The sequence below is a fragment of the Diprion similis genome, chromosome 8, assembly GCF_021155765.1.
Source record: "Diprion similis isolate iyDipSimi1 chromosome 8, iyDipSimi1.1, whole genome shotgun sequence".
Taxonomy (NCBI): domain Eukaryota; kingdom Metazoa; phylum Arthropoda; class Insecta; order Hymenoptera; family Diprionidae; genus Diprion; species Diprion similis.
Window position 1 is genome coordinate 11,226,068 of NC_060112.1, and position 25,599 is coordinate 11,251,666.

Genomic DNA, 25,599 nt, shown 5'->3' on the forward strand with positions numbered 1-25,599 from the left:
TCTGTTCGGAATTACTTATCGTCTAACAGACGTTGTATAGGTTTAGCAGAGGCGAGCGATAAATTCAATAATCTAGACACAAAAGAAAGCTGATTAAATTTATCTGGGGAAACTTCATTGGTTTACTAATTATGTATCGAATATACTCAGACCAAAGTTTGATGCAACAAACTGAACTAATTTTAAAAGAAAAAAACAATCAGTGATGAATTTTTATTAGAAGAACTTGGTTGTCAATGATTTGAAACGGATGAGATCATTCGGCGTTATTTTTTTTTTTTTTTTTACGACACACCCGTATTGTTTGTCAGATTTTGATTAGTTGTAACTTGAATTTCACTCCAAACTATACAATTCGAGAAATTTTACCTTTGTACAAATTGTTGATAATATTAAGATCAAGATGGTATTTTCATCGTATTTTCACTTTGGACTCAATTAAGCAAGAAGAATCTAACAATCGTTTATTGTTTCGTATTAAAACTGCAGTTCTTGCATGAGAATGCGTGATTTTAAAACGTACGAATGATTTTGTACGGACGAAGCCTTATCAAGTCGTGTCAAAAATTAATTTGCATAAGTGAAAACGTATTCAAACAACACGTGACTGAATATGATCCAGATTTTGGACGCATGATTTGATTGATCACGTATTTTATTGAAAAATTGTCGATATTCTAACCATCGTCACGTATCTAAACTTTACGGTAAAAAGGCTGAATAGATAGGATAAGACAAATCCAAGTGCTATTTGTTTATTTATTGTAATTAGAACACCGAATTAAATGACGCAGTTCAATTCCTTAGTTTTGATCATCAACTGTTACATTAGCTCACGACGCTCAGTACGAGCATCGATAAAAACGGCTATTATTTCGGCAACGCACAACGCGGTCGCATAAAAAACTGTTATGATCGCTTGGTAATTGGTTGATTCACGAAACTTAATTAACAATTATTAACGCCGTTTTTCTGATCGTATATATTTACTTCAATTTGAGAGGACTGAATCATTGTATGTCGTAGGATCGGTTCAGGAAGAGTGGGAATCACAGTCTGAATCGAAATTCAAAAGTTAGAAGAATAGAAAAATACTGTTACAAAAATATTCAGCAATATTTTTTTTTTTGGAAATTGAACTGTACAAAGACTAAGATTTTACGCATAAAAATCAGAAATTCTTTATACGCGGTGTTCTTAAATTAGCACAGTTTTTAGTTGATGATAACCGAATTTCAAGTTCTAACAGAAACCGATAAAGTATCACATTAATAGACAACTGACATTTATATATAAAGAAAATCATTAATTTAAAATTTTTTTACTACGAATATCTAAGAATTTTGATCGTGTTCACCGTTTTTCTCAATGCAATTAAATTCGTAGAAGGTAGAATATCATACCGTGCATTGTAATTCTTAGAAAACAAGTGGTGACGAGGAATATTCCTGATTTTTCTGATGATTGCTAATGCCGTAAGTCATCGCCGAATGAATAATATTGCGTATTATCATTTAATACGCAATACCGCATGTAATAACTAAAACATCCTGTTGAATCCCCGCGGCCGGATTCTTGACGACAAAATTGCCTGAATTACCATTTTCAGCATCCATTCGGCATTCGCACGATCTCTCACCGCAAGACTCGAAGGCCGACACGACGAATCAGGCGTCGCACTGATATCGTTGCAAAATCGTGCAGCAGACCGGCTCACGAAGTTGTCGGAAATCGAGGCTCAGCCACAAACCGCTTACGTGAGATCTACAATCTCGGAAATTGAGCAAAAACAATCCTTCGGGCTCGGACGTTTCGAGCTAAACCGCAAACTTCAATCACGTCACGTGACCTAGGTGAGCACATTGCTGCTTATGCTGGCAGGAACGCGGTGACTCGATGACACGATTTATGCCACGATTTCAAGAAAAGTTACAAACAAGCTTCACTGTTTCTGACTAATTGGCTTGGAATTGACCGGAAGTTTAAATGAGTTTGAAAACAAAATCGTATGTAGTAACAATTCTGATCACTGTATTTTACCGGTTTATAAGAGGGTTAAGAGTCTGAAAGTTCGAAAAAAATCAGCGGAGAAGTCTAGATTATTTTAGGTCACAAGTACAAAGTTTTTTTAGTGTGTTAAAAATAATTAAAAATCGCTCTGGTAGACTAGAAAGAAGGTCTGGTTTATCCTTTTTGCTATGATGCTATTTTTTCATAGCCACCTTTTGTTTATTAAATTAAAAAGTAGTCAATATTTGGTGAAAAATTCAATTTCAACATCGAACTGTTGCCATTTTGTTCAAGAACAAATATCGCATCGAGACCTAGCTGACAACCTATCGAAAAACACGCTCTCCAAATTTGAAGTAAATCGGTTGAGTCGTTTCCGAAATATCGTAGAAACCATAAAACATGTCACACAGCGAAATAGTTGACATCATTGTCAACAACAATGCTTCTTATTAGTCAAATCTAATTAAAAATATATATGTTGGTAATGAAACTTGATCTACATACTTTTGAGTAAAACAAACTTCAAACAAATCGAATAATTGTTTGTCGAGTTATAAATTCCCAAAATTCACAATCTTTGTCAGTGTTCAGTATCACCGAAAACTCGATGATCAATTGAAAAGAACAGCACACTTGGAGCGTCTGGCAATCACTTGTCGTATATCAGTTGAAATCCATTTTACAGCACTTGGAACAGAACTAGGGCACTAAACGTCTTTCAAAGAATATCCTTGTAGAAAAAGCCGTGCAATACATAAGCTAACGCTGTGCGATTAATCGATCAATCGGCAGCATCATTTGATTGGATGAGTTTTTCGATTAAAAGTTTTCCCGATTAATCGATTAAACATCGGCTTCGATTTCCATACCGATCGAGCCGCAAAACTATTATGAGGCAGCTTCGAAAAACCGATTAATCGAAAAACCGATTCATCGCAAACGAAAAAACTAATCGCAGCACACTGATACAAACAATACAATATGACTTACGTCGTTTCAGCGATAAGGTGAGACTCCTGCTGCTTCCGAAACTCGGTGCGAACTGTCTCACCGGGGCTTTTCGTTGTTGCAGGGAGTCCGAGGACTGCGACGAAGGTGGTGGAGACGGCGACGAGGATGGCGATGGCAATGTCGACGATGACGGCGGCTGCGTCTGTGGGACTAGGAGAGCGGCGGCTCTACTGGCGAGTGAGGCGCTCATCTTTCCTCGAAGATCGGAAATCGGGGGCGGCCTGAAGGCGGAAGTCGTCGCACGTCGGGTCGAGCGGCGTTCCTGGAGGCCGTCGTTCCCGGTGTTTACTACCGGCACCTCGACGTAGTCATCAATGCCGCGTGTTAATCGACGGCCATGTGCTTTTCGACTTTCAGTGCCTAAGGTGCCGCCGGTCACGTGTCCGGATGCGGATGCGGAGTAACGACGCGACGGGAGGCAGGGAAACCTTGCCGCGCTCTTTACGGCCCTCGATCTCTTTCCTTTGTCGAGATTTACTCTGCAATTTAAAGTACCTGTGTTTATTATCATTCACAGAGCTTGAGTCAGCCACCTGTCGCCGGCACGCAGAGTTGGCAGCCTCCGACGTCTGGCTCTCACGCCGAGACTTGACGTTGTAGCAACGTTATTAACAATTATCCGATACAAATACCGGGCGTTTGTCCATATAGACAACGAGATTATGGTACTGATGACCTGAGCTTGTTTGTGCTGATCCCTGTCAAGTGCCTGTGTTTTTGCATAATACGCTGATTATTATTTTTCTTTTCGTTCGTTCGTTCAACGCGATATTATACGTGGAGTCAAATTTTTTGTCGAGTTTTCAAATTTTTATTTTAGCTTGAGCAAAATGGTTCATTTTTTTTATTATTTATTAGCATATTACGAAAAGAAATCAAGTCTCAATGTTAGAATAAAAAAATTTGAAATGATTTTATTTGAATATGAACCTGTTAAATAAGCAACTTAAGGTAAACAAGAAAAATTTATTTTATTTCATTGAAATTTACTTGAATTTAATTTATTTTTTTCTACAAAAAACAAATGGTCTAATAGGTTTATATTCAAATAAGTTTTTTTTTTTCAGTGTACGTGACTGTGTATGGCTATCTCGTAATAGATTCAAAAGTAGAAAATTCTACATTGTCATTCGATCTTTAGATAAAAACAGTATTTTTATTACTAAATGGTACAGTTTAGCTTTTTCACTAAATGGTTTCAAAAGGTAATTGTTAAAGTGAATTTTTTCTATATACGGATCGAATATGATAATAAAAAGAATTTCACTAGATTTCAGTAAATTCAGCAAGCAAAGAAAATCATTTTCGCCATACGCTGCTAGCTCAAAACGATGTTATAAATTACCCGTAAAACAATTTTACTGCCCAATTGGCTATGAATGCTTCTAGTACATCCATCGACTTCCAAAGTACAAAAAAAAAGTGTTTTCGACTAATCGATCAGCAATTCATTGCATAAGTAAACCATCGATCAAACGTCAAAAATTCCGTGGTCAAAACTTACGGGCTCAGAAAGCGGAGCTTATCCCTCGGTGGCAGTTGCAAGGGTTAAGATCCTGGACGAAGGTGGAACCTTGGATCCTCCGGTCACGGGCATCTGATCGTGACTCACGTCGGCGGCCTTGGTTTGCATTAAAAATTTCAACCTGACAGAGATTTGCGATTCGAAATCCCCCGTTGATCTGCGAGCAGAGAGAGAGAGAGACACGCACTCGTAAACGGGTCGGTTGTAAAAAGAGCTACGTATACTTCAAAGTGCCGTGAGGCTTGTTTTGCACACAAACAGATCCTGTCACACACTCGAGATGAGAAATGAGTCCCTCTTATTTGCACCGCATTCAACAGGACCGCTTGAATGCTGCAGCAGCGTTAGCAATCAGTTGAGTGCCGAGACGGTCATCGCGAGCAAACTTATCCAATAGATAAAGAGAGACCAACGAACAACGGAGTGAGTCAGCGGCACCTGTCCAATCCATTTCGGAAAATATCGCATGCAACGTCGCGAATAACGTCGTTCGATTCCGCGAATTTTAATTACGCGCAAAGTCGAAATCATCACAGTATCATGCTTACAATTCAATTGCCAACAACACGAATGATCCAGTCTACAGCAAAAGTTTTGAAAACAAGTATTCATATTGTTTCAGAATTTCGAAAATGGTCACCCAATTTTTTGAACTTGAAAATCAGTAACCGTTTCGCTTGTGCCTTCTGATTTATTCCTATTGGTCAATCTCTTCATTTTAACATTTTTCATTTTTCACATTTTCGTAACATTACAATATCAATTCGTACGATCAATATTATTCGATAAGAATCTACGTTTTCGAGACACAAAGATTATGCAAATGCACACCTCCTCAAGTACGGACTTTACGGAAGACGGAAGTGGGTAGAAAAAATCTTGACCGTATTTATTCTCGTGATATTGTCTCCGCGAAGGACGACGGGTCTACCTGAAGTTCAATTTAGAGTCTGCACAGTACACTCATGGAAGTGCAGTGCACGAATTGTCTCGAGTAGAAAGTTATCGAGCAGTGATCGAATTTGAAAAGGTTAGTAAATCTGAATATACTTCGTTTTAAATTATTTCAAAATTGTTCACGAAAATCTAGTAAATACTTTCCATTTCATTTTACGATCCCTTCTTTTATTCACAAGATTATTTACCATAAATTGACTGGAACTCTTGTTTTTATTATCCTGGAATTTTTTAATATTCAATTTTACAACGTTGTAAGGAAAAAAGAAAACCAGTTTCAATGTCTCTGTAGAAAACGGTCTTCTAATTCATATGAGCCGTCATACAGTGAAATAGATAATCTACTAGATATTTTACAATGTCAAAGTAATTTGAAACAAAAGCATTGACACGTGAGCTTTTTTTCCTCACAATACCAGTATATTCTACTTTTGTATTTTCCAGAGATCTTCGTGACTCGAAAATAGAATAATCTGCCAAATACTCACGACGTATAACGACTATCTCGTATTAAAATAAACCAAAAAAAAATCGGATTTTGGCCAATAAATCTCCATAAGAACTATCTCTTTGCCTAAAGGCCGTTATGTGGTGACAATTCGTTATAAAACGTGGAGCGATAATTTCATTCTCTGTGGTCGACCGTGGCACGTGCCATGTTGCGAATCGCTGTGTGATATACGTGATAATTCAATGGTGGTAATGGGGTGCAGGCTGCAATTGCATCCAGAGCAGACAAGTCTTCGGCCACAGCGTTGGCTTTGATTAATGGACACTGCACGAGCGCGGAACTGCGCCTCGATATTTACCCCCGTATTTTCCGCACCCCCGACACGCCGCGGTTCGATAAAGCCGGAATCATTGCCAGTAACAACTCGGGATGATGACTAATAGCTGGGGGACAGGTGCGGACGAGTTTCGACTCACTTCATACTGTTTTGAGTCATTTCGAGCATGACGAAAGAAGATGAGGTGTAATCCTGCGCAGTCGCCCCTAAGAATCGTATGAAAATCTCAAAAATCAGTTTTCATCCTCATCACTCATGTAATTTTTGCTAAAAATTGAACAAAATATAACCGTCAAGTGCTAAAAATATGCAAAGTGAATTGGTAGCGATTCATTATAATTCACTATAGTTAATTCGTATGGAGGCCAACCAAATATGGTCTGCGAAAGGCGTCCGCCGGAGAAGCACACCATGATTATTGTCTTTCCGCATGATTTCGAGTCCGATTTTGCGCCACCGAAGCAGCGAGTCACGCGGTGCGATTTTGAGTCACGGCTACGCCATGGCTTATCCGCGGTTCGAGGTTATCACGTCTATTTCCGTCCCTCTTTTCTGCGCGAAGGCAGAATGTTGAATAAATCTGAAGGCATTAAGAGCAGCCGCGGCCTTTGCTGCGTTTCGTATAACGCGTACCTACTGCGCTTCAAATACTTGCAGACATCTTGCCGTGGCGTAAAGCATACAGTTATATTCACGGTGATGAGACATGCGAGACATTCGCCCTCCAATATTGCTTGCAAGCTTAAATTTACGACGCAGAAAAGCGAACAGCCGAAAACATTTCCTGACTTCAATTGCACAGTTATCGCTATTTCATACCGTCTGCGAGAAGTCGAGTATCTTTCAATATTACAGATGTTTAAAATACAAGAAGTTATTCAGGTCAGCTACGTATTATACGCGGCATTTGTATAATGAGTAAAGTTCACTGTTTATGGTTTTTGAATTAAAAAAAAAAAATACTATTTGCACTGAAACTGATATTACTTGGAAATTTTTATTCTATCTTCTCAATTCAGTTTGTTATATTTCTTGTTTTTGCGAGATTCTAAGAGAGAATAGAGACGCAAAAAAGAACCCGGTTGTTCAAAAATTAGTTGAAAAATGCTGTTTTGTAACTGCTTTGAACTTGATTCGTATCCAAATATGAGAAGTTTTTTTTTTCAGCGTAAGACTGAGGGATGAAGAATAGATTGAATATAAATGAAACTCGGAGTTAATATTATCTTACATACAAGTTTATCAAAATTGTAGTCGAAATCGTTGTTTTATTCAAAAAGAAAATTAGAAAAAACAAATTACAGAAGAGAAATAGCAAGTTCTAACTTTAGGGAGAAAAGTTTTACCCGTTTTCTTTTTATGGCAACCTATACAACAGCAGATGTGATTATAAGTATAGATCGAAGACATCCTTTGCGTTATAGGTATATCCTATGAAACTCGATTTAGTCATGCCGATCCTCAATCCGTGCGGGAATTGCTATTTCTGGCACTTCGAGATTGACTCGATTTGTATTTGGCGTAGGTTAGGGATAAGTTGAGTTTCAGATACATACATATACATTATAGGTATACGTATATTCCCGTCGAAAGTTAGTCACATACTATTTATACGCTAGCCTGCATGTCTAACTGAATCTAACTGAACAGATGGATTCTCGCGTGTTGTTCAAATTTGTGTGCAATGTATATAACACGTACGTGTAGAAACGTACACACTTAAGGATAAGGAACAAGTTTCAGCGCCTCTGATTTTCGCACTTCGTCATATTTATACTTACGGTTAATAAATATCTATTTATAATAAATGTCTAAGATATTTAGATTTTTATTTTAGTTCATCGGTGTATTTACGTCGTATTTTTATTTTATTTTGTACTCTCGGGATCTGTTCCAACAGAAGTTTTGATTATAAACAGATTGAACTGTGTGTTTCAGCATCGTCAACGAAGGCGCAATTTCCTATTTTCTAACCTAAGGAACTAAACGCAAGCGAATTAGAAGCTGCAAAAAACTTCTAATTCGTTCAAAAATTAATTGCATGCTAACTTTTACGTAAGCATAAGTTTTGCTTTGCTTGATAAGAGTAAAAGATTCTTTCCACTTTGTATACACCTATGAAAAATATTCAAAGATTTTGTCAATGACGTAAAATGTTTTTCGAATATCTGTGATAAATATAAGAACGTGATTTTATTAGTAAAATCGAATTTAAGAAAAAAAAAGTATTCATGGATCTACGTCTCAAGAAATTTTTCAATATAATCTCTTTTGAATGAACTGACATATTTCCTTTATAAAGAATTCTATCGTTATTGTAATAATTAAAATCTGAACGTCGATAAACTAAAATACGTCTGAAAAAAATCAAACACCCGACAAAATGACCAATTTTTTCCTGTCACAGGAAGGAATTCAAGATTTTCTCTTAAAACAATCCCATTGATTAATCAATGAGCAAACATGGTACAATTACTAATGCAAACTCTTTCCATTCAAGCCTGAATTAGAGCTTGAGCTTGAAAATACATAACTATATTATAATTGCGTTTAAGTGGCGTATCTTACAGTACAAACTTGTAGTGATAAAATAAGCTCTGATGAAATTCCTTATCGGTTTGTCGGCGAGAATTCTGAGGAATTTCCCGCGAACCTTTCCTCATCTTGGAAATTCTCATTTCCGCGGACTAATTTTTCCCACTGAAACCGCGGGTTATCAGCTTCATTTAGCCATCTCATTATCTAACCACATCATTGTCACAGTGAAGCTGACATTAAGGTTGACACGATCGAATCGTGAATTCTGAGACTGAACGTCAGATCTTGTTCAAATCGCTATTCGCTGCAAAACTGCGGACGTGGAGAAAAGAAAATTCGAAAGGGATCGATCGGTTATGCAGAGTTTAATCGAATGGAAAGTACGTACACGATACCCCGACACGTACATGCGAAACGACGATAAAAACTATCGTAATATGTAGTTTTATTTTTATCGCGGAAGGTCTCTGCAGTATACAATACAGTTGTAAAAAGTATATGCGGCTGCACTGCTCGATATCACTATTTATATCGATCACTCGACTTACGTGTGAGCTGTCGAGATGCAGGGATCAGACCCAGGGTCGTTCACCCTGGAAGATAATCACGTTATTCAACCGTTTCGAGCCCCACCAAAGTAAGATATTTGAGATGATTTAAAAATTGTAGATATCAATTTTTCAGTAGTTGCGAGAATGTCGAGCAACAAACAGTCGATAACGCAACGAACTCAGAACAATCGCAAAATCGATCTCGAATTTTGATTTTGGAAAAAAATTGCATGCACTTCTGGCTTTTGTTTATCCAAGTAAAACAAAAGAAAAACGGTTATTTTGTTAATTAGAATTTTTAAAAAAATCTACATTACATTTCAGTTCGCGGAGATAGAATAGCTAATAATATTTATACAGATTTCATTTTCAAGGAAATCAAAAAGGCATCAAAGGTAGCTTAGAAATAGTATGAAAATTTGTATGAAAAAAATTATTCAAACTTCAGCTGTAGTTTCGAACAATTTCGAAGACTATTTTTACGCTACGAATACGTATGCTACACATAATACTACATGCATGTATTTTTTCATCCCTCGTAAAGAGGAATGAGATCATAAATAGAAATACTTAAGTCATGTCTCTTAACTGAGAGCTGTGGATAACGTTGCAGTGCTGAAGTATTCAACACAAATTACTCTTTTGTAGAAACTGTGCTGCATAGTTGCCAGAACTTTGCTGGTTTGTTGCCAGAGCAGTCACAGTCCTAATTGGTTTAAGGAAAATAAATACGCGGTCTGTCATAAAATTGATTGCAAAAGCAGCGTAGTCTCGATTCTGGATGATTGTGTCATTCCACGCTGCTGTAGCATAGTGACTTTGTCTTCTGCGATTAGAGAGAATTAGTGCGCCTTTACTCGATCTAAGAGGGTAACACACAGCCTGCACAAACATCATTCATTTCGAGAACCGAGAAATAGTTACAGGTCTGATAAATGAGACATTTTTATCGTAAAACCGATTTGAATACATTTGGCACGGCACGTAACGAAGTCGGAATTTCTAGTATAAGTGATTAATAGACAGTCCTAAAATATTTCCGTTCTTTACCGTATCCAAAAAATATGGTTTTAGGTATATAACGAAAATTGGTTTTTTAAACAATTGTTGTAAGAATGCCGATTTTAGTAGAAATTCTATATATGTAAGAGGACTTTTTTCTCAGTGTATTATATAGATGAACTGGGTCAAGTTGGTGGTAAGAACTACGCATGATGATATTAATGATGAAATTAATTCATCTTGGATTTACTGGGAAAAGTGAAGATAATCGATAATCTCTCTTTCTCTTTTTTCTCTCTTCCGTAACAGGATTAAGTTGGACGTGACGCCAACTGTTGGGAACAAATTTACCACGAGTGATGGACGCACTTTGAACTCATTACAGGTTCTGTTGATAACACGTTTGTCTCTATGGCTAGAACTAGTATTTTAGTCACGTGCTGTATTTCTGGCTCGCAATCACATTGCGTCGAATTCTGATTATTCTGATAGAAAAAGGACGATTTTGCTGATATTTTGCAGAAATAATCTCTGCTTTTAAACCTGCAGTGTGACAAACCTGTACAATATACAATATCCGCTTTCTTCTTTTAGATCACCGTAAAAAGATATAACGGCCGGAAGACTAATGGATTCTAATATTATTACCATGACCAAGGTTGACCCAGAAAATCGGTTTGCCTTTTATTTTTTACAAATCTATTTTTACGTTAAAAATACGACTGGTCATCGCTTTACAGACCGAACAGATGGAAGTCTAGCATTGCCATACGCCGCGTGCTAAAATTAACTGCACAAAAACAAGCACGAAACGGTGTTATTATAAGAATAAGAAGAAAACAAAATGTACGAAATGCGAAGTTGTCCTAATATGGTAACAGTGGAAGTCTGAAGGTTTTGGCTTCGTTCTTCCTCATTCTTCTATAACTTTGATCCACAATCGGAAAAGAAACCGTCATGTAAACATGAGACACATACTTGACTGTTACATTAACGCTACTGCAAAGTTTTTTTGAACACAGAGACAATTTTTTGAATACTCGTAATTTTACCGCGCTGACGGCGATTTTTTTTTTCTCACCGGCTTCCTCATTGCCAGACTGAAGCTTCGTAAGCGGTTTCATTTGCCCGGGGCTTTGAACGAGACGAGGAACCTTGCTGATCTCTTGAGAATCGCAACGCGTTCATCAAGGCAACCAAGATCAGTCCCATGAACTGTTTTAATAAAGAATAACCGAGGCAAATAATAGACGTCCTGAAGGTAAATATTTTTGAGCGATAACCAGTTCTTGTGAACTGTAATGAAACGGCTCATCCTTGAAGAAGGCGAGAAGAACTTGGACGAATAAGATGCGACTTTACTCGGTCTCGAGAGCATCGCGATGCTACGTTAATAAATGTACGTTTGTCAATTACCGGGTAATCGCAATTCAACGCTTGTTGAATATGTTAATCGCTGTTCATCAAAGGCTATACAGGCAATTACGACATCAAGCTTCATTCGGAGCCTCGTACTCTAGGATGTTCCATGGTGAATGCGCTTATAACTTTGCCTACGTTTGTTCATTATTCTTACAGATTTCAGGCACATTCTTCATGACTCGGAACACATCTAATTTCCGTGAAAGAATAAGAAATCAAATTAATTTTTATTAACAAAATAGCTCTAAACACAAATAGAAGTCTATGTAGTTCCGTGAGCTTATCAAGTTGGAAAATCGGATGGTTTCGAGCTTAAAAGGAATCTCATGCGACGTGAAAGTTGGAGGTGAAAGACTTGAAATTCCAAACATCACCTGAAAACCCCATTGCTCATAAAACCACAGACCGTGACAATTCAAGGAGCAGTTCCTCAATTCGTTTAAACATTAGCGGTCATCAACAGTGATGACCTTAGTGGTTACGCGAAAAAAGTAAAATATACTAAAAGCAGCGAAGGATTTGCCTGTTTTCGGTTGACGTACTTACCAACCCTCGAAATCCTTCCGCAAGTGGGAATCGAAGGCTCTGAAAGTTGCTTCACAAGATCCTTAACAACTCGTCAAAGTGTAACTGAGACTAATAATATATTTATTTACTATACTATAAGTAAACAATATTCGTGTCACGAATTTAAAGTCAGCAACCGCAGCAATCGATCTTGAAATTTTGTCACACTCTCTGTGTAAAGAGGAGGATGATGATCCGTTATTTTCTGAACAACGGTAGTATTTCGAAGCATGCTCTTCGTGCAAATGCTGTTCGAAGTGTGAACTGTTGATGTCCAATCAACTGGCGAAGAAAATTAGTGTCTATGGCTGCTCTCGGTACAGTATTTTGAGTATTTTTTCGTATTTGGTCACTGATTTTCACTCGATATTTCTAAAACGTTTTCATGAGTAGTACCACATCCACATCTTAACCGCATTCCAAGTTCATCGAGGGAGAAAAATTAAGTACCTCGGTTATTGTCAGAACACTCGAGTATCCGAGAGGAGGAAGTAGGGACTTGGAATGCTTTTTCATTCCACTTCTTTGTACCGGTGAAGACAACAGATTTGGCACTTGTCGGTACTTTGAACGCTCTGCCAAAGGATACGGGCACGAGTGCCAGCAGCGTGATAGCGGCTACATTTCCCCCTTCGGTACACCATCGAGGAACAAAACCTTTCCTCATGTTCACTGCCCACGTGTTTGAGGCTATAATCCGAACTTCGCTGCGCTCAGGGACGAGAACTATTCACTTCACGTAACACTATATCAAATGGGGGCCGTTTTTGACGCGGGAATATACCGAAGTACGTTACTCGTGAATGCAGAGTGCGATTGTTCTGTCGATTATGAAGATGATGAGAAATATTAGGCTGATGACACGTTTATGTCCTTTTTTTTATTCATATCCATACTTGTGTTGAGATAGAATTGCCATAGGGTAATGGTACAAACAGTGATCAGACTTTAGCTTCTTCATCTTACTCCTGGAACTGATAGTTTGTTTTTGTTATATTCTAATTTTTGATTTAGACCAAATTTTTTTAATCATAATTCACAGGTTTTGGTTGAATTATTTAAAAGAGAGTTGTATGAACAGGGCATCCTATTTTAAATTCGAAAAGTTTAGTTGCTTTAGAGGGGGTTAGAAAAACGTATAATGGAAGCTTAATAGAAACAGTGCGATGAAAGTCTTGAACTTGAAATTGATCGAAATGTCTTTCCTAAATCTGATTTTCATCTTTGAATTCTCAATGCTGAGTTGAATATGTTTACAGCTGATTTTCCCGATGTATTTAAAAGCCTGTGTAAGGTATTCAGATTACACGAACCCCCTCACAAAGCCCAGTTATTCACCCCATTGGGTTCAGCCGAGTCGGAAAAAAGTTGTGGGTCACTGCTAACGGTGCGTGAAGAAAACAAATAATTAACTTAAAGAAGAGTATTAATCGACCATGAAATTTCTATTCTTCTCAGCATGACCTGAAAGAAAACTAGAAGAATATCACGGATGCTTTCTAATACTTCAGAACGTTAGTTTCCAGGCAAAACGGGCGTGTCAACGTGAGAAGTGTGATCAGAAAATACGTCTTGTGATTTCGGCGGATCACATTATCTAGAGGGTTTCCATTCCAGTATATCAATCTATACATCCCCAAACATCAATGCCTACGTATCTCAAACGTAAAAAAAGGTTTAAAAGCCCCATTTTACACACAATTCCGCGGAAAAACTCTGGATTGTTTTTGTTCAGAATTGCATAGAATGAGGCTGTTAAGCCCTTTGTCGCGTAAAGATCCGTGGACTTTGATATTCGTCGAAATCAACCAGAGTATCCCCTTAAATATTGTTCCAGAGTTGATAAGAATTAAGTGATCTGACTGGATTTAAGTTGCCACCCATTTTAGGCCTTACGATAACATGGTTAACCGTCATTTCAAGCCCATTTACTCACTGGACTTGCGGTTTTTGTCTGATCAGTTATCGAAAGCACTTTTACTGTTTCAGGGACTTCGCGTGGTGGTATTGACCCTTTGAACCAGTCAGGTCAAGGCAAGGCTTATGATTACGTCGGTAATACTTTGACGCGCGCCTCATTTTTTACCGTATTTTTAACATCCTGTAGAAATTACTTTGTGGTCAAAGACAGACGTCTAGCAAAAATAATTTGACCGCTATTTTTGATGATATCTTTCAGAGATTTGAGCCTTGGCAATGATGCCCGTTTTAAATGAGGTTATGGAATTTGGCGGAACAACGACGACAGCAATAAATAGTCAAAGGAATGTCTTAAAATCCTAACGATGCAGGCATCAGCGCTTCAACGCGTTGCACACTTGCAAAATTTCACACTCGAGCTTGAAACGAGTTACTAATATAGTTTTCCTATATGCCAGTGCCTCTATACTATACTGTCGTCCAAGAACCACTACGATGAATGAAACCGAGGTTTAAAAACGTTATTTCAGTTTATTTTCTGACAAATTTTATAGTTGCGACTATTTTTTCTCCCACGATCAGCGTCAAGTCATAGATAAATAATGTAGTTGCGCCTGTGGCAGTGGATAGAGTAAAACTTTTACACAAGAATTGTCGTAGGTTACATGCCGTGTGGCAAACGATTGCTTTGTCAGTGTTGAATCGCGCATGAACCATGCAACGCGAGTTAAACGCTGTACGTAGCTGAATAATTTAAGAAGCGAGATCGATAAGTGAAGACAAGTCGCTCCAAAGCGTTTTCTGGTTGATACATGGAAAGCGGAGAATTCGAGAAGGCTGACTTCATACGTTTACTATGGTCTTGAAGATCCAATTGAAAGGGTTTGAAAAGAAAATAAAAACATTTTGATTTTGATAAAAATTGGTAATTGAAGATTTGTTGCATTGCTAAACACGAATTTGAGGTCAAATGTGCAAAATTCGAAATGGTAAATCCAATATGGTGGATAAAAAGTTAATAAATATTCAGATTTTGGTAGAAATTAGTAGGCGGAAGAATAGTCTTCTGAACAAATAGAGCCATCGTGGAATAAAAACGAACAAAAGTCCTATTCAATAATTTTGAAGCTATTTGAAACGAATCATCGATATCTAAACTTTTGTTTTTATTCACAGTATTATCTATTTTTGTAACTCAATGTACGACTGTCTCGTGATAGAATTAATAAGAAGTACCGATTTTCGATCTCTTTTAATGGACCAAAAATATGTCTCGTATAATTAAACCCAAAACAGCAGGAAAATCTCATCTATAAATGACTATTCGTAGACTCAAATTTCGTATAGATACCAGAGCCAGACTTGAAACTGCTGGAGACAAGTAAAACAAATTTCTTGCCCGCGATCAATCCGGCTGTATACAGTGACTAATCCTCACGTGGCGTGGCCTAAAAGCCCCGAGAGTCCTGAAAGCCCTTGTTTCATATCCCACGGGACGTTGACTGAACGGACAAGAATCAGGGACATAAAGGGGTTGCTATCGCCTGTATTCTGCAAGTGGATTTAGAGTGGGCGTGTATATAGTCGGCTTGCTACCCGGTACATATTCGAGCCTGACAACCGGGGTGGCTTCCCTGTCTTGCAGCGATTCGTAACTTGCTTAAATACCTCGAATCCGACACCTGATGTCAATTGGCCGGATTATCGGATCTGATTTAAGCTCCAAGCTCGTTATTCCTCCTACCTATAGCGGCTAAGATAGTTGGATGAGGGTGAAAAAGTAGAATAACTAGACAGTGCAGGGTATAATAGGAAAGCAAAGTACCTATGTAGTACAAAAATCGAAATTGGAAGGGTTGAAGTACAGAAAACCAAAAGATACGGCCGTCAGAATTAGCAAAAGTAGGTATACCACTTCTAACCAATTACTGTTTTGGCTTTCCATACTTCATTATTCCACATTTTGATGCTTCTATACTCTGAATTTTCACAATTACTACTTTTACCAATTATAGTAAACACGGATGAATTACAGCATACAACGATTTCAAAAATTTTTTTGTAACTGGAACGTTGAAAATGATCAAAAACTCTAATATTCATGATTCGATTCTGATGTTTTTGGGTTCATTTTGCTCACTGCCTGAATATTCACATTTTTAATGTAGAAAATATTCAACAAATCTCGCAATCTAGTGCAGTTACAGAGCGCAAATGTAATTGTTACCAGACGCATCTGTCGTGTCTTCATATTTACAACAATTTTTGTTTATCTACTTTGCCAAGGAATCTCTGTGTAAAAAATTTAGCGCAAAAACATTAAAATCTGTTAAAAACACCTGCTTTTAATTTTCGCGGATTGATTTCTATTACACAGTAGATATATTGTTCAATTCGTGATTAGGATCACTGGCGACAACAACATTTCCCGAGTTGTTCTAAACGGTTTCTCATCTCTTTCTACTCTCTGATTCAAGCGTCGATTCAGTTTTGCGCAACTTGTGATAAATAACGTCGACTATAAATAGCGAAAAAAACAAGGCTGTGACGCTGATAGAATCATTGATCTAGCATCGTCAGAGTTGCGGGTAACTCCGTTCCGTGACGTGTATTGTGCAAATCGATATGTTTATATCGAGCAATATGCAGTGCATGGTTAACCCGTAGTACGTATTATCGTACACACGTTTCTATAAGTTGTAGGCTATATTTGTTCGCGTGTTAGTCCGCCGTGGCTCCCGATGAAATCAGTACGCTATACCTGAAGTAAACGACAAAGTTTTTATGATTTATAAACTAACGGATCGATCGAAACACGGCGGGAAAACTACGCGGAGCTTTTAGACACGAATTGGCAGCTATTCCAGGACAAAATGACAAATCGCGATGGATTATTGTGGGTATATTATGATGGTATAATATGGATAATGCGTGGTTGTAGCAAACATATTTTTAGCAAACTTACTGCGAAGCCCTCGCTGTGACTAATAGTTTCAAAAATAGTCTCGTGCTTCTGCGATACTGTATTCAGGCATAATACATTTTAGGGTATAAAAACGTACACTTTTTTGGTTTTCTGTAAATCGAGTAATACAATTTTATTTTATGGAATATTTTTCTTTTAGACAATTGCAGTTTTTACTGATTTTCCGCACTTTTCGGATCGAAGAATGGTGGAAGAATTTGAAATGGCGTTTTAAAAAGGACAACAATTTGCTTACTTTGTCGCAATGTAACGGACCGAGAATCAACAAAGATGAATATAGTGATTGAGACAGTTACAGATTCGACTGATGAAATGATCATTTTTGATCAATTGAAACGAACGGTTTCCATTCATTGCTCATTCGCGAAAGAGAGTTTTACCCTCGCAGCCTTCATTTAATTATAATGCGAGTAATAAATGTTCAATCCTTTCGATTCTCGAACTAAAATTAATTTCACGCACAATATAGAAAAGAACGGAAATGAATAATTCCAGAGTGAATAACTCTAAAAAATTTTATATTGATTTCGAAACAATAATATTTATTAGGACTTTGGTTTCCAGGCAATCGCTTCGAAATGCTTTCTTACTGGAAATTTCTCAACCTTTAAGCGATGTGAAACTTTCTAGAGTAAATTTTTTTCGAACATTTCTCAGCCTCACTTTGAAAAATCCATTCCTTATTTCTAATCTATGATTCCCCACAGCATCTGTACACGTAATACAAGCACTCATGAGTACTCCAATGGTGAAATAAATCTTTGAAAATTGAAATAGACATATTGTCCCGTATCCCTTGAGATCCAGAAAATACGGGGGCGTAACCGGCGTTCGATAAATCGGCACGGGGAACGAGTGTTTGCAGTATAACTGCATCGTTTACCCAACTTCCGGCACGGCCCGGATGTGCAACACCTAAGTAGGCATAGGAGCCGCCTAGCAGTGGGGTTCGCCCTACTAAATCTTGATGCCGCATTGCGGATTCCTACAAAGGTTGACACGATGGGGAGCCCCGCTACTGAATTATCTGTCCTTACCGAGGGGGCTTCCACTCACAGAGACACACGCGTGCATGGCTGCACGATATCTAAGCACCAAAGCACTGCAGTAGCCCGCAACATGTGTGGGCAGACATACGTATACTAGGGCGTTTCAGGAAAAAATAATTTGCAATTTGCGACCATCGCACCCCCTCAGAGTTTGTTTTGGTTAAAAGACAGATTCTGTCAAAAGACGAGTGTTTTACGTTATAGGGCTGATCGGGCTCGGTAGATTTTTCAATTTTTTAGACATTGCTGAATTTATGGAGAATCGCTAATAAACATGTTTTTTTATTGCTTACATCAATCGTAATATCAATTTAGGTCACAAATAAAACCCACACTTGTAATATTAGGTCTTCAGTTGATGTTTGAGAAGTGTGTCTGACGATTTTTTCATTATTAATTTAATCTCATGAAATAGTTATAATTTCATATAAACTTTTAATTTAAGAGAATGAGATTCCCGGTTGATATATTGTTGTGTTCCGGATCGTGATCTTCGGGTTGAATATAAATGACAGGAGAAAAATAATGATCGAAGTGCTACAACGTGTTTCTTCACAAATTCATAAAAATTTGAAACAAAAAGTGAAAAATCAAGTGCCCGCGATCTTCCACAAACATAGAACGCTCATCTTTTGACAGAATCTTTCTTTTATGCTAAACAAACTTTTTAGCGGGCGCCAAGGTGAAAAATCGTAAATTATTTTTTTCCGAAACACCCTAATAAAGATAAATATATAAATTATGTACAGAAACATCCTCTAAAAACACATACGATTCACGAACTCGATATTGTGCATGATTAAAAAACTTTTATTTCCTTTTGTAATCGATCGAAATTCTGCTTCACGCCAAGTACAGGTGCAGCCTGAAAACGGAAACGTTTCTATGATTGTTTTTTGAAAATTTTCAGAGTATTCAATATTTCTGACAAGTGAGCGCACTGCGTAATAATTTGTAATTGTAACAGTTAAAGAGGTTGGCCGTCCACTTGTGTTAGTGAGCGAATGAAACCGCACCGGCTGCTTACACACCTGCGCCTATTCTTATTGATCTTTCGGTAGGTACGCTCTACTTTATGACCGCCGTGCTTACACAGACGCACACGCAAAAAGAGCGGAATTACAAATCGATCGATGCTCAAGAATGTCCGATCTACAGCTCCGACCAATCGGGCTTAATTAACTTTCGATCTTTTCCTTCAATACCCCGGAGTCACTGGGTATACTTTCTTCTTTCAATTTTTTTTTCCAGCCTGGTCTGGTCGACCCACCGAATCATTTATGCTATCTATTAAGTTCGGTTTCCTTCTCTCTTTTATTTCATCACCTTGATTCACAATTCGAATCGATCCACCTTGGAAATTTTTATGGCTACTAAGCATATTGAATCCTGCAGTGTAGTTATCCAGAGGAAAATGTTCACGTTTCAGAGAAACGGATCAGTGACAAACGATGCTTATAAATAAAGATGAACAAGTTTCGCTGTGTATTTTTTACAAATAGAAAAGAAAATCGCGTAATACGTTTTTGGATCAATTAAAATGTTCAATTCAATTTATTTGACATAAATGACCAGAAATTATGTTGCCTCGTGTAGTTACAGGTATAATAAAATTTCGAAACTGTTTGGTCAAATATTTCCGTTGAAAAAATAATGATAAAATTATTTGCAAAATGCTTAATAGACAAGTAAGTGTGAAAACGAAATTGTCATTTTAATGAGTACACAAAAAAAATATTATATCCGCACTGCAATTTTTTTTACTTCGTTGACTCCTTTCTTATCTTTCGATTTATACATCACGAGAGTTTCACTCGATACAAAAACGATTTAATTTCCATGTCAGCGCGTGTATAATCATTTATCGTTTATTGTAGGGTGTGCGAAAGAGAAAATAATGTTCGACTGGTATCTGGCAGCAAGAATCGATCATCGAAGGAGCGTTTTGCGAGTCGAGAAAATGATCGACGCGAGACACGTGACACGGGGGTCGTGGCTGGCGATACGCCTTATCAGTCTTCGATCGAAGGGCTCTCCTAATAATCATCGGCCGAGCCACATGCGATTGAAAAGGAAGACGGGAGTCTCGCAATTAGGGTTTCACGCCGGCGTGAGTTTAACTGCATGCAGCGTTTTCGGACCCACGAATACACGCACGCGAAGGTCTCCCTGTGTCTATATTATATAAATAATGAAAACGTCCCGGGGGGCCGGGAAAGGCGGGGAGGGTGTGGAGAGATATAAGGGAGGCCGCCGCTGATTCACTTGTTTGCGTTTTATTATCCGGGACCTGCCACTTCGCCCATCCTCCGCCCCCGAAACCGAAACGGAGTCTCGATTTACGGACGAGCATCCCCGATGCAACTAATGCAAATTCCGCGTCAACCCCGAGTCTCAACCCGGACTAGTGGTCGTAAAAAACTACCCCGCGAGTATTAATTTGCGGCCAATTAAGGCCGAGGTTAACGCCGCGGTCGAAACGTCCCGTATGGTTTTTACGAGCCAATGGATTCCGCGACTGAAACTATTTTATTTACGACCACCTGGGGTGAGGCAAATGTATACATATAACTGTTCTCAAAATTACTTTGCCGCCTAACTTCGTCCCTTCTATTTTTTCATCCCTCTTTATTTCTACCATCATCCAACATGATTAAGGGCATAAGGACTTTCTCTTCTTCTTCTACATATTGCTACAAGATTATATAACTTTTCTGTCTACAATTGAAAATTTTTGAGCTATTTGGAGAATGTCGAAAGTATTCAGACGGAAAATGAATATCTCTGTATTATACCGGGTCTGTTATGTATCTTAGTAGTGGTTGATGAGTCAAATGAATAAATGAACATCGAATATTTGGAGTGTAGTAAAAATAGGCTGAGCCATGTTTTTGCCCCTGTAACGAACATCGGAGAATAATGATAATAACGAAAATATTGATCATTGTTCGATTCTCTTGACATGTTAATGAAGAACTGAATATGTGGAGCAACTGTCATCGATCGTATAGACTGCAGCCGTTTTGTTGAAACCGACATTTACCTCATACCCTGCACGTCAGTCCCGCCATGACTATGTGCTTTTGTACTACGCGTGACATTATTAATTCTATCGTCGTTTTGATTCGCTCTGTAGATTTTCAAACGGCGCCAAGTGACTCGACGAGAATATTATAAGGTGCTGACATTTTTACCAGCTATGAAGACTGAGGACACTGATCTAAATTTTTTATAACTGAGAAATTTTCATCTCCATAATTTGACCCTGTTAGTTCATTTTTTTAAAACTCTCATCACTTGCTCGTTGAAGTGACATTCGCAATGGAAGACCCAGTGTTTGTTAGAATTACCAAACGATCTTCTGAAACAAATTTTGGTCCAACTTATGCATCCGTTCAAAATAACTGATGGTATTGTAATATCGGAAAAGTTTTTAATAATTAATTGGATTGTTAATCTAAATCGAATTGGACAACTATTTTCTCAGTATTAGGGTGAAAATTGTAAATGTTTTTCGGTGAGGGAACCTCACTAGACAATACTAAAAGAAATTGATTGCAATCTGAATGTGGCGGTACATTTATTATTATGAGAAGGAAAAGATTCCGTCTCACCGATTGATGTTTCAGCTATCTAGGATACCTTTTCTTCCTTGTTTTGTTACCTTGAGTATTTCTCTTCCATGTCAAAAAAAGTATCACAATGTGTCTTGGGAGATCGAGAACTGAGTTTTAGCTATATGAAATGATATGAGGTTGTGAAAAAGTGTTAAGAATATCTAAAAATATGTACCTGTATATATACAGTTAAATTAATGACCTTTAAAAAACGAAACCGACGAGTAAAAATTCACATGGGAGATCGGAGTTCATGATCAAAATGAAATTGAGTTACTTTTCTGTTCTGAAAGCTACCTACAATGAGATAAGGTGTCATCCTTTTTATAATCTAAAATTAAAAACTTGTTCCGAATTAATCTTAAGATCGGAGACGTCAGGAATTTTAATTATAATATCTTAAAATAGTGCGAGTACATTTCAAGTTTGGCAAATATATCTTATGGTGGTTTTTCCGTGAATCTTACTGTTCTCGATACAGTGAAAATATCAAATTCCCGTGACCTGATTTTCGTCTCAAGTGTTTGTGCGACTCATTATTACAAAAGTTTTATACTGTGAGAATTCCTTTCTCTCTTCTCTCTATGAATGGAAAATTAACAATGTAATATGTAAATGCTCTGCGAACAGACACGCATGTGAAACGAACGACGAAAGGATGATCACTCACCTATGCATTAGTTTTATACCATGCGAATGTTGGTTCCGTGTATTTTGAGCGCAATATAGAAAAAGCAGTCGCGTATAAGAAGTCGCGACCGTAACTGCGCATCTGTTGATCACCAGGCCGTTCCGATACACGTTCGTACAATATGCACGCTAACAATTGGTCCATCGACTTGTTCCCAGTTTGAATGAAAACGAGTGAAAATTTCATACGTTGAAGAAAGCAAGAAAAGCTCATTCAAACAAAATGACAAATGGCAAAACTTTCCATGAGCTATAACTGTAGCGAGAATTACAAGCAGAGTTTCCAAAATTCCCCAAAATTTCGAAACGGAAAAGCTCCTGGTCACTCTCCTCCCTTAAATTTGGCATCGCGTTGCACCGAATCGACCAGTTCGAAATTCGCGAATCGGTTTTTTTTTTTTCTGCCCCGGTCACGGGGTGCAGAAAAAGTTGTCCGATGTCGACGTCCGAGGGTTCGGGCTGGGCTCGCGATAGTCACTGTTCTACGCGAATCTCGTGACGACGGCGGAAAGCTGAGGAAAGGGAAACGAGGCTTGCCTGCTCCGACGGCGTGGCGCGCGCAGAACGCGCACCGATCACACGGGGCTGGAACGTCATGGAACGTGGTGGAAAATGGCGCCCGTTGACGTCCTCGTGACGTCCGACGCTACGGGGTGCGCACCCCCGCCCTCCGTCAGCTTAGGCGAGTCAAGCACGACGTCTCGGTGCTTCGTGCTTCGCCTGCCTCGTCGAGATAACGAGGCCTCAGGTGCCGATCGACTAGATCACAGACATTATTGAGGGTCGCATTGGGCGAGGGATTGGTCGGAATTGTACCAGTTTGTGAGAAGAACAGAGAGTATTCGAAAATTTTTGAAAAGCAATGGAAGAGATTTGACCCCGGGTGCGTTTTTGATTTTCATCACCTTAAGTGATGTGAGAGAAGTATTGCTTTCGACCGAAAAACACTTCTTCTAATTTTAACGAAATTTTACGTTTTCCAATTTCTAGAATCCAAAAAACAGGTTTTTAGAAAAATGCCGGTCTGGATTTCGGTCTGTCGGTCTCTGTTATGTATTTCTATTTTTTAGGAATTATCATCAACGGATACCTACTAAAACAATTGAGGTAGAAAATTTTTGTCTCTCTATTTCTAGTTAGGGAGCTTTGAGTTTGAGAGACAAGAGTGCAGTTGGTGCAGAATCACTTATCGAGTAACTTACTGACTACGCTCTCCTCGTTGTCTGAAAATTGGGTCAAGAGTTCTGAGCCTGAGCCCCCGATCAAAGCTGCAAACGAGTGGGACTCTACGTGGCACTCGAAACTCTCAAGTATAATACGACTGTTCGACGTTGAAGAAGCGATACGTGCATGCGTCCGAACGGTGATCAAATTAGCTCTTGACTCCTGTCCAGAGAACGAATTAGAATATAATTTATAATTGATACTTACAAAGTACAGTGAAACGCACGGTCAGTGGAAGGGAATGAAAACTGCAGAGACATCACACACGTCATATGAAACAGTGCATCCCATTAATTTATAAGAACGTTTTGTATGTTATTGAACCGATCGAAAAGCCTTCCGAAAAGTAGTCGCTATCAAAAGTCCGTGCATCTAGAAAATTAGTAGCAGGCAGAATTGATCATTAACATTATTTCTAAACATATTTCAGTCCTTGTTGCCCGCATTGTTGGAAATTGCAATTCCCGCTATTTCGATATCGTAAAGCAAACCGTCTGAAATCCGGTTAGCATAATATAATGGAATGACTTCGTCAGCGAGCTGCGATTTCCCGCTCGTTCCTTGACGTCTGTTTGACCAAATTGGATCAATCTCCCCCAGGGAACTTTCCCGGAAGGTTTTAATAGCTCCTCCAATTTACCAAATTTCGGAAGAGTCGTTGAGCTGAAACAGGAATGAACGAATTCGGACTGTCGCAAACTTAGGGCGAAAAAGTAAGGAAAAAGGAAATTGGAATGGATATCTTTTCAGAACCAAGTCCAGTTTACATAGGGCTGATATTATCCCATAAATAGATAATCAGAAGCTTTATTAGTAATTCTTTCACGAACTACGTGGGTGACTCGTCGAATCCAATGCTTCATAATGAAATATAAAATACTAGCGTGGGCCGTACCAATACAAAGGTTCGAAATACCATTGAGCACGTTGTATGAATACCTAAGAATACTGCAGTGAAATGCCACGGGCTATAAATAAGCTCGTCGAGCACCCCTGCGAACGTAAATTTCCTCAACACCATTTTCTCAGGAATTTCCAGTCAATGGAACATCCCGTACAACCCACCATCCAGCAGATTTCATCGCATTTGGTATTCTTATGCTCTGTCCGTTCGCACATGTACATCTAGGTAAATAAACTCGATAAGCAGCGTGTCCTGCACCCGCAGGCGTAGACAATCATGTATAGATGACGGTAGGCGCCGGATGCAGGATCAGGAGTGCTGGACACTCGAGTGGTGAGCACGGGAGGATTTGTGGTTATTCTTAGGGGTGACACGAAAGCAAGCTGTTACTGCCCGTTTAGATCTTATCGATTGATGGCGGCCGGTGTAGGCAAGCCTCGGCCTTTCTGTTGCGTCATGGGCTGAACCTTGTCCGTTTAGTCCTTACACATACTACACATGCCAGTTTATTGTTAGATAATGTTTTATAGGTGGGCACGAGGCACCGTAGCTAACTGTAAGTTCGTGACGTAGTTTGGCAATCAGGGTCTACCAGACACGCGAAACGTGAAGTCATCGAATGTTGTAGTCAGTTTCGTGGCACGCATATACATAAGCGTCCCATTTTAGAAGGCTCAACCCAATCACCGTCTCTACTCGACGCTCGAAATTAGAAGAGGTACGAGATTCGGTCGATCGTGCCTACTTTCTCAATATCACTCAGCCGCAGTTGCGGACTGCGTTTGAGCACATAACGTAAACTACAGACACGCAAGGGCGATTCAAGGATCACCCG

The 25,599-nt window shown here is 38.7% G+C and overlaps 1 protein-coding gene and 1 long non-coding RNA gene across 2 annotated transcripts in view; both read right to left on the reverse strand.

Annotated features, from left to right (window-relative positions):
• The window catches only part of LOC124409672 (dual specificity protein phosphatase 10), an 87,224-nt gene extending 83,975 nt beyond the window's left edge, over positions 1-3,249 (reverse strand). Inside the window, exon 1 of the mRNA XM_046887446.1 lies at positions 3,004-3,249. Within this exon, the coding sequence (XP_046743402.1) occupies positions 3,004-3,214 (211 nt within the window). The 5' untranslated portion in view covers positions 3,215-3,249. The remainder of the gene's footprint in view (positions 1-3,003) is intronic.
• Positions 3,250-3,376: 127 nt separating this feature from the next.
• Positions 3,377-22,847, reverse strand: LOC124409677. The gene is made up of 3 exons (XR_006929529.1): positions 22,617-22,847; positions 4,529-4,706; positions 3,377-3,503 (listed from the first exon to the last, which is right to left on the reverse strand). It is a non-coding gene; the product is annotated as an uncharacterized LOC124409677 (long non-coding RNA).
• Between the last annotated feature and the right edge of the window lie 2,752 nt (positions 22,848-25,599).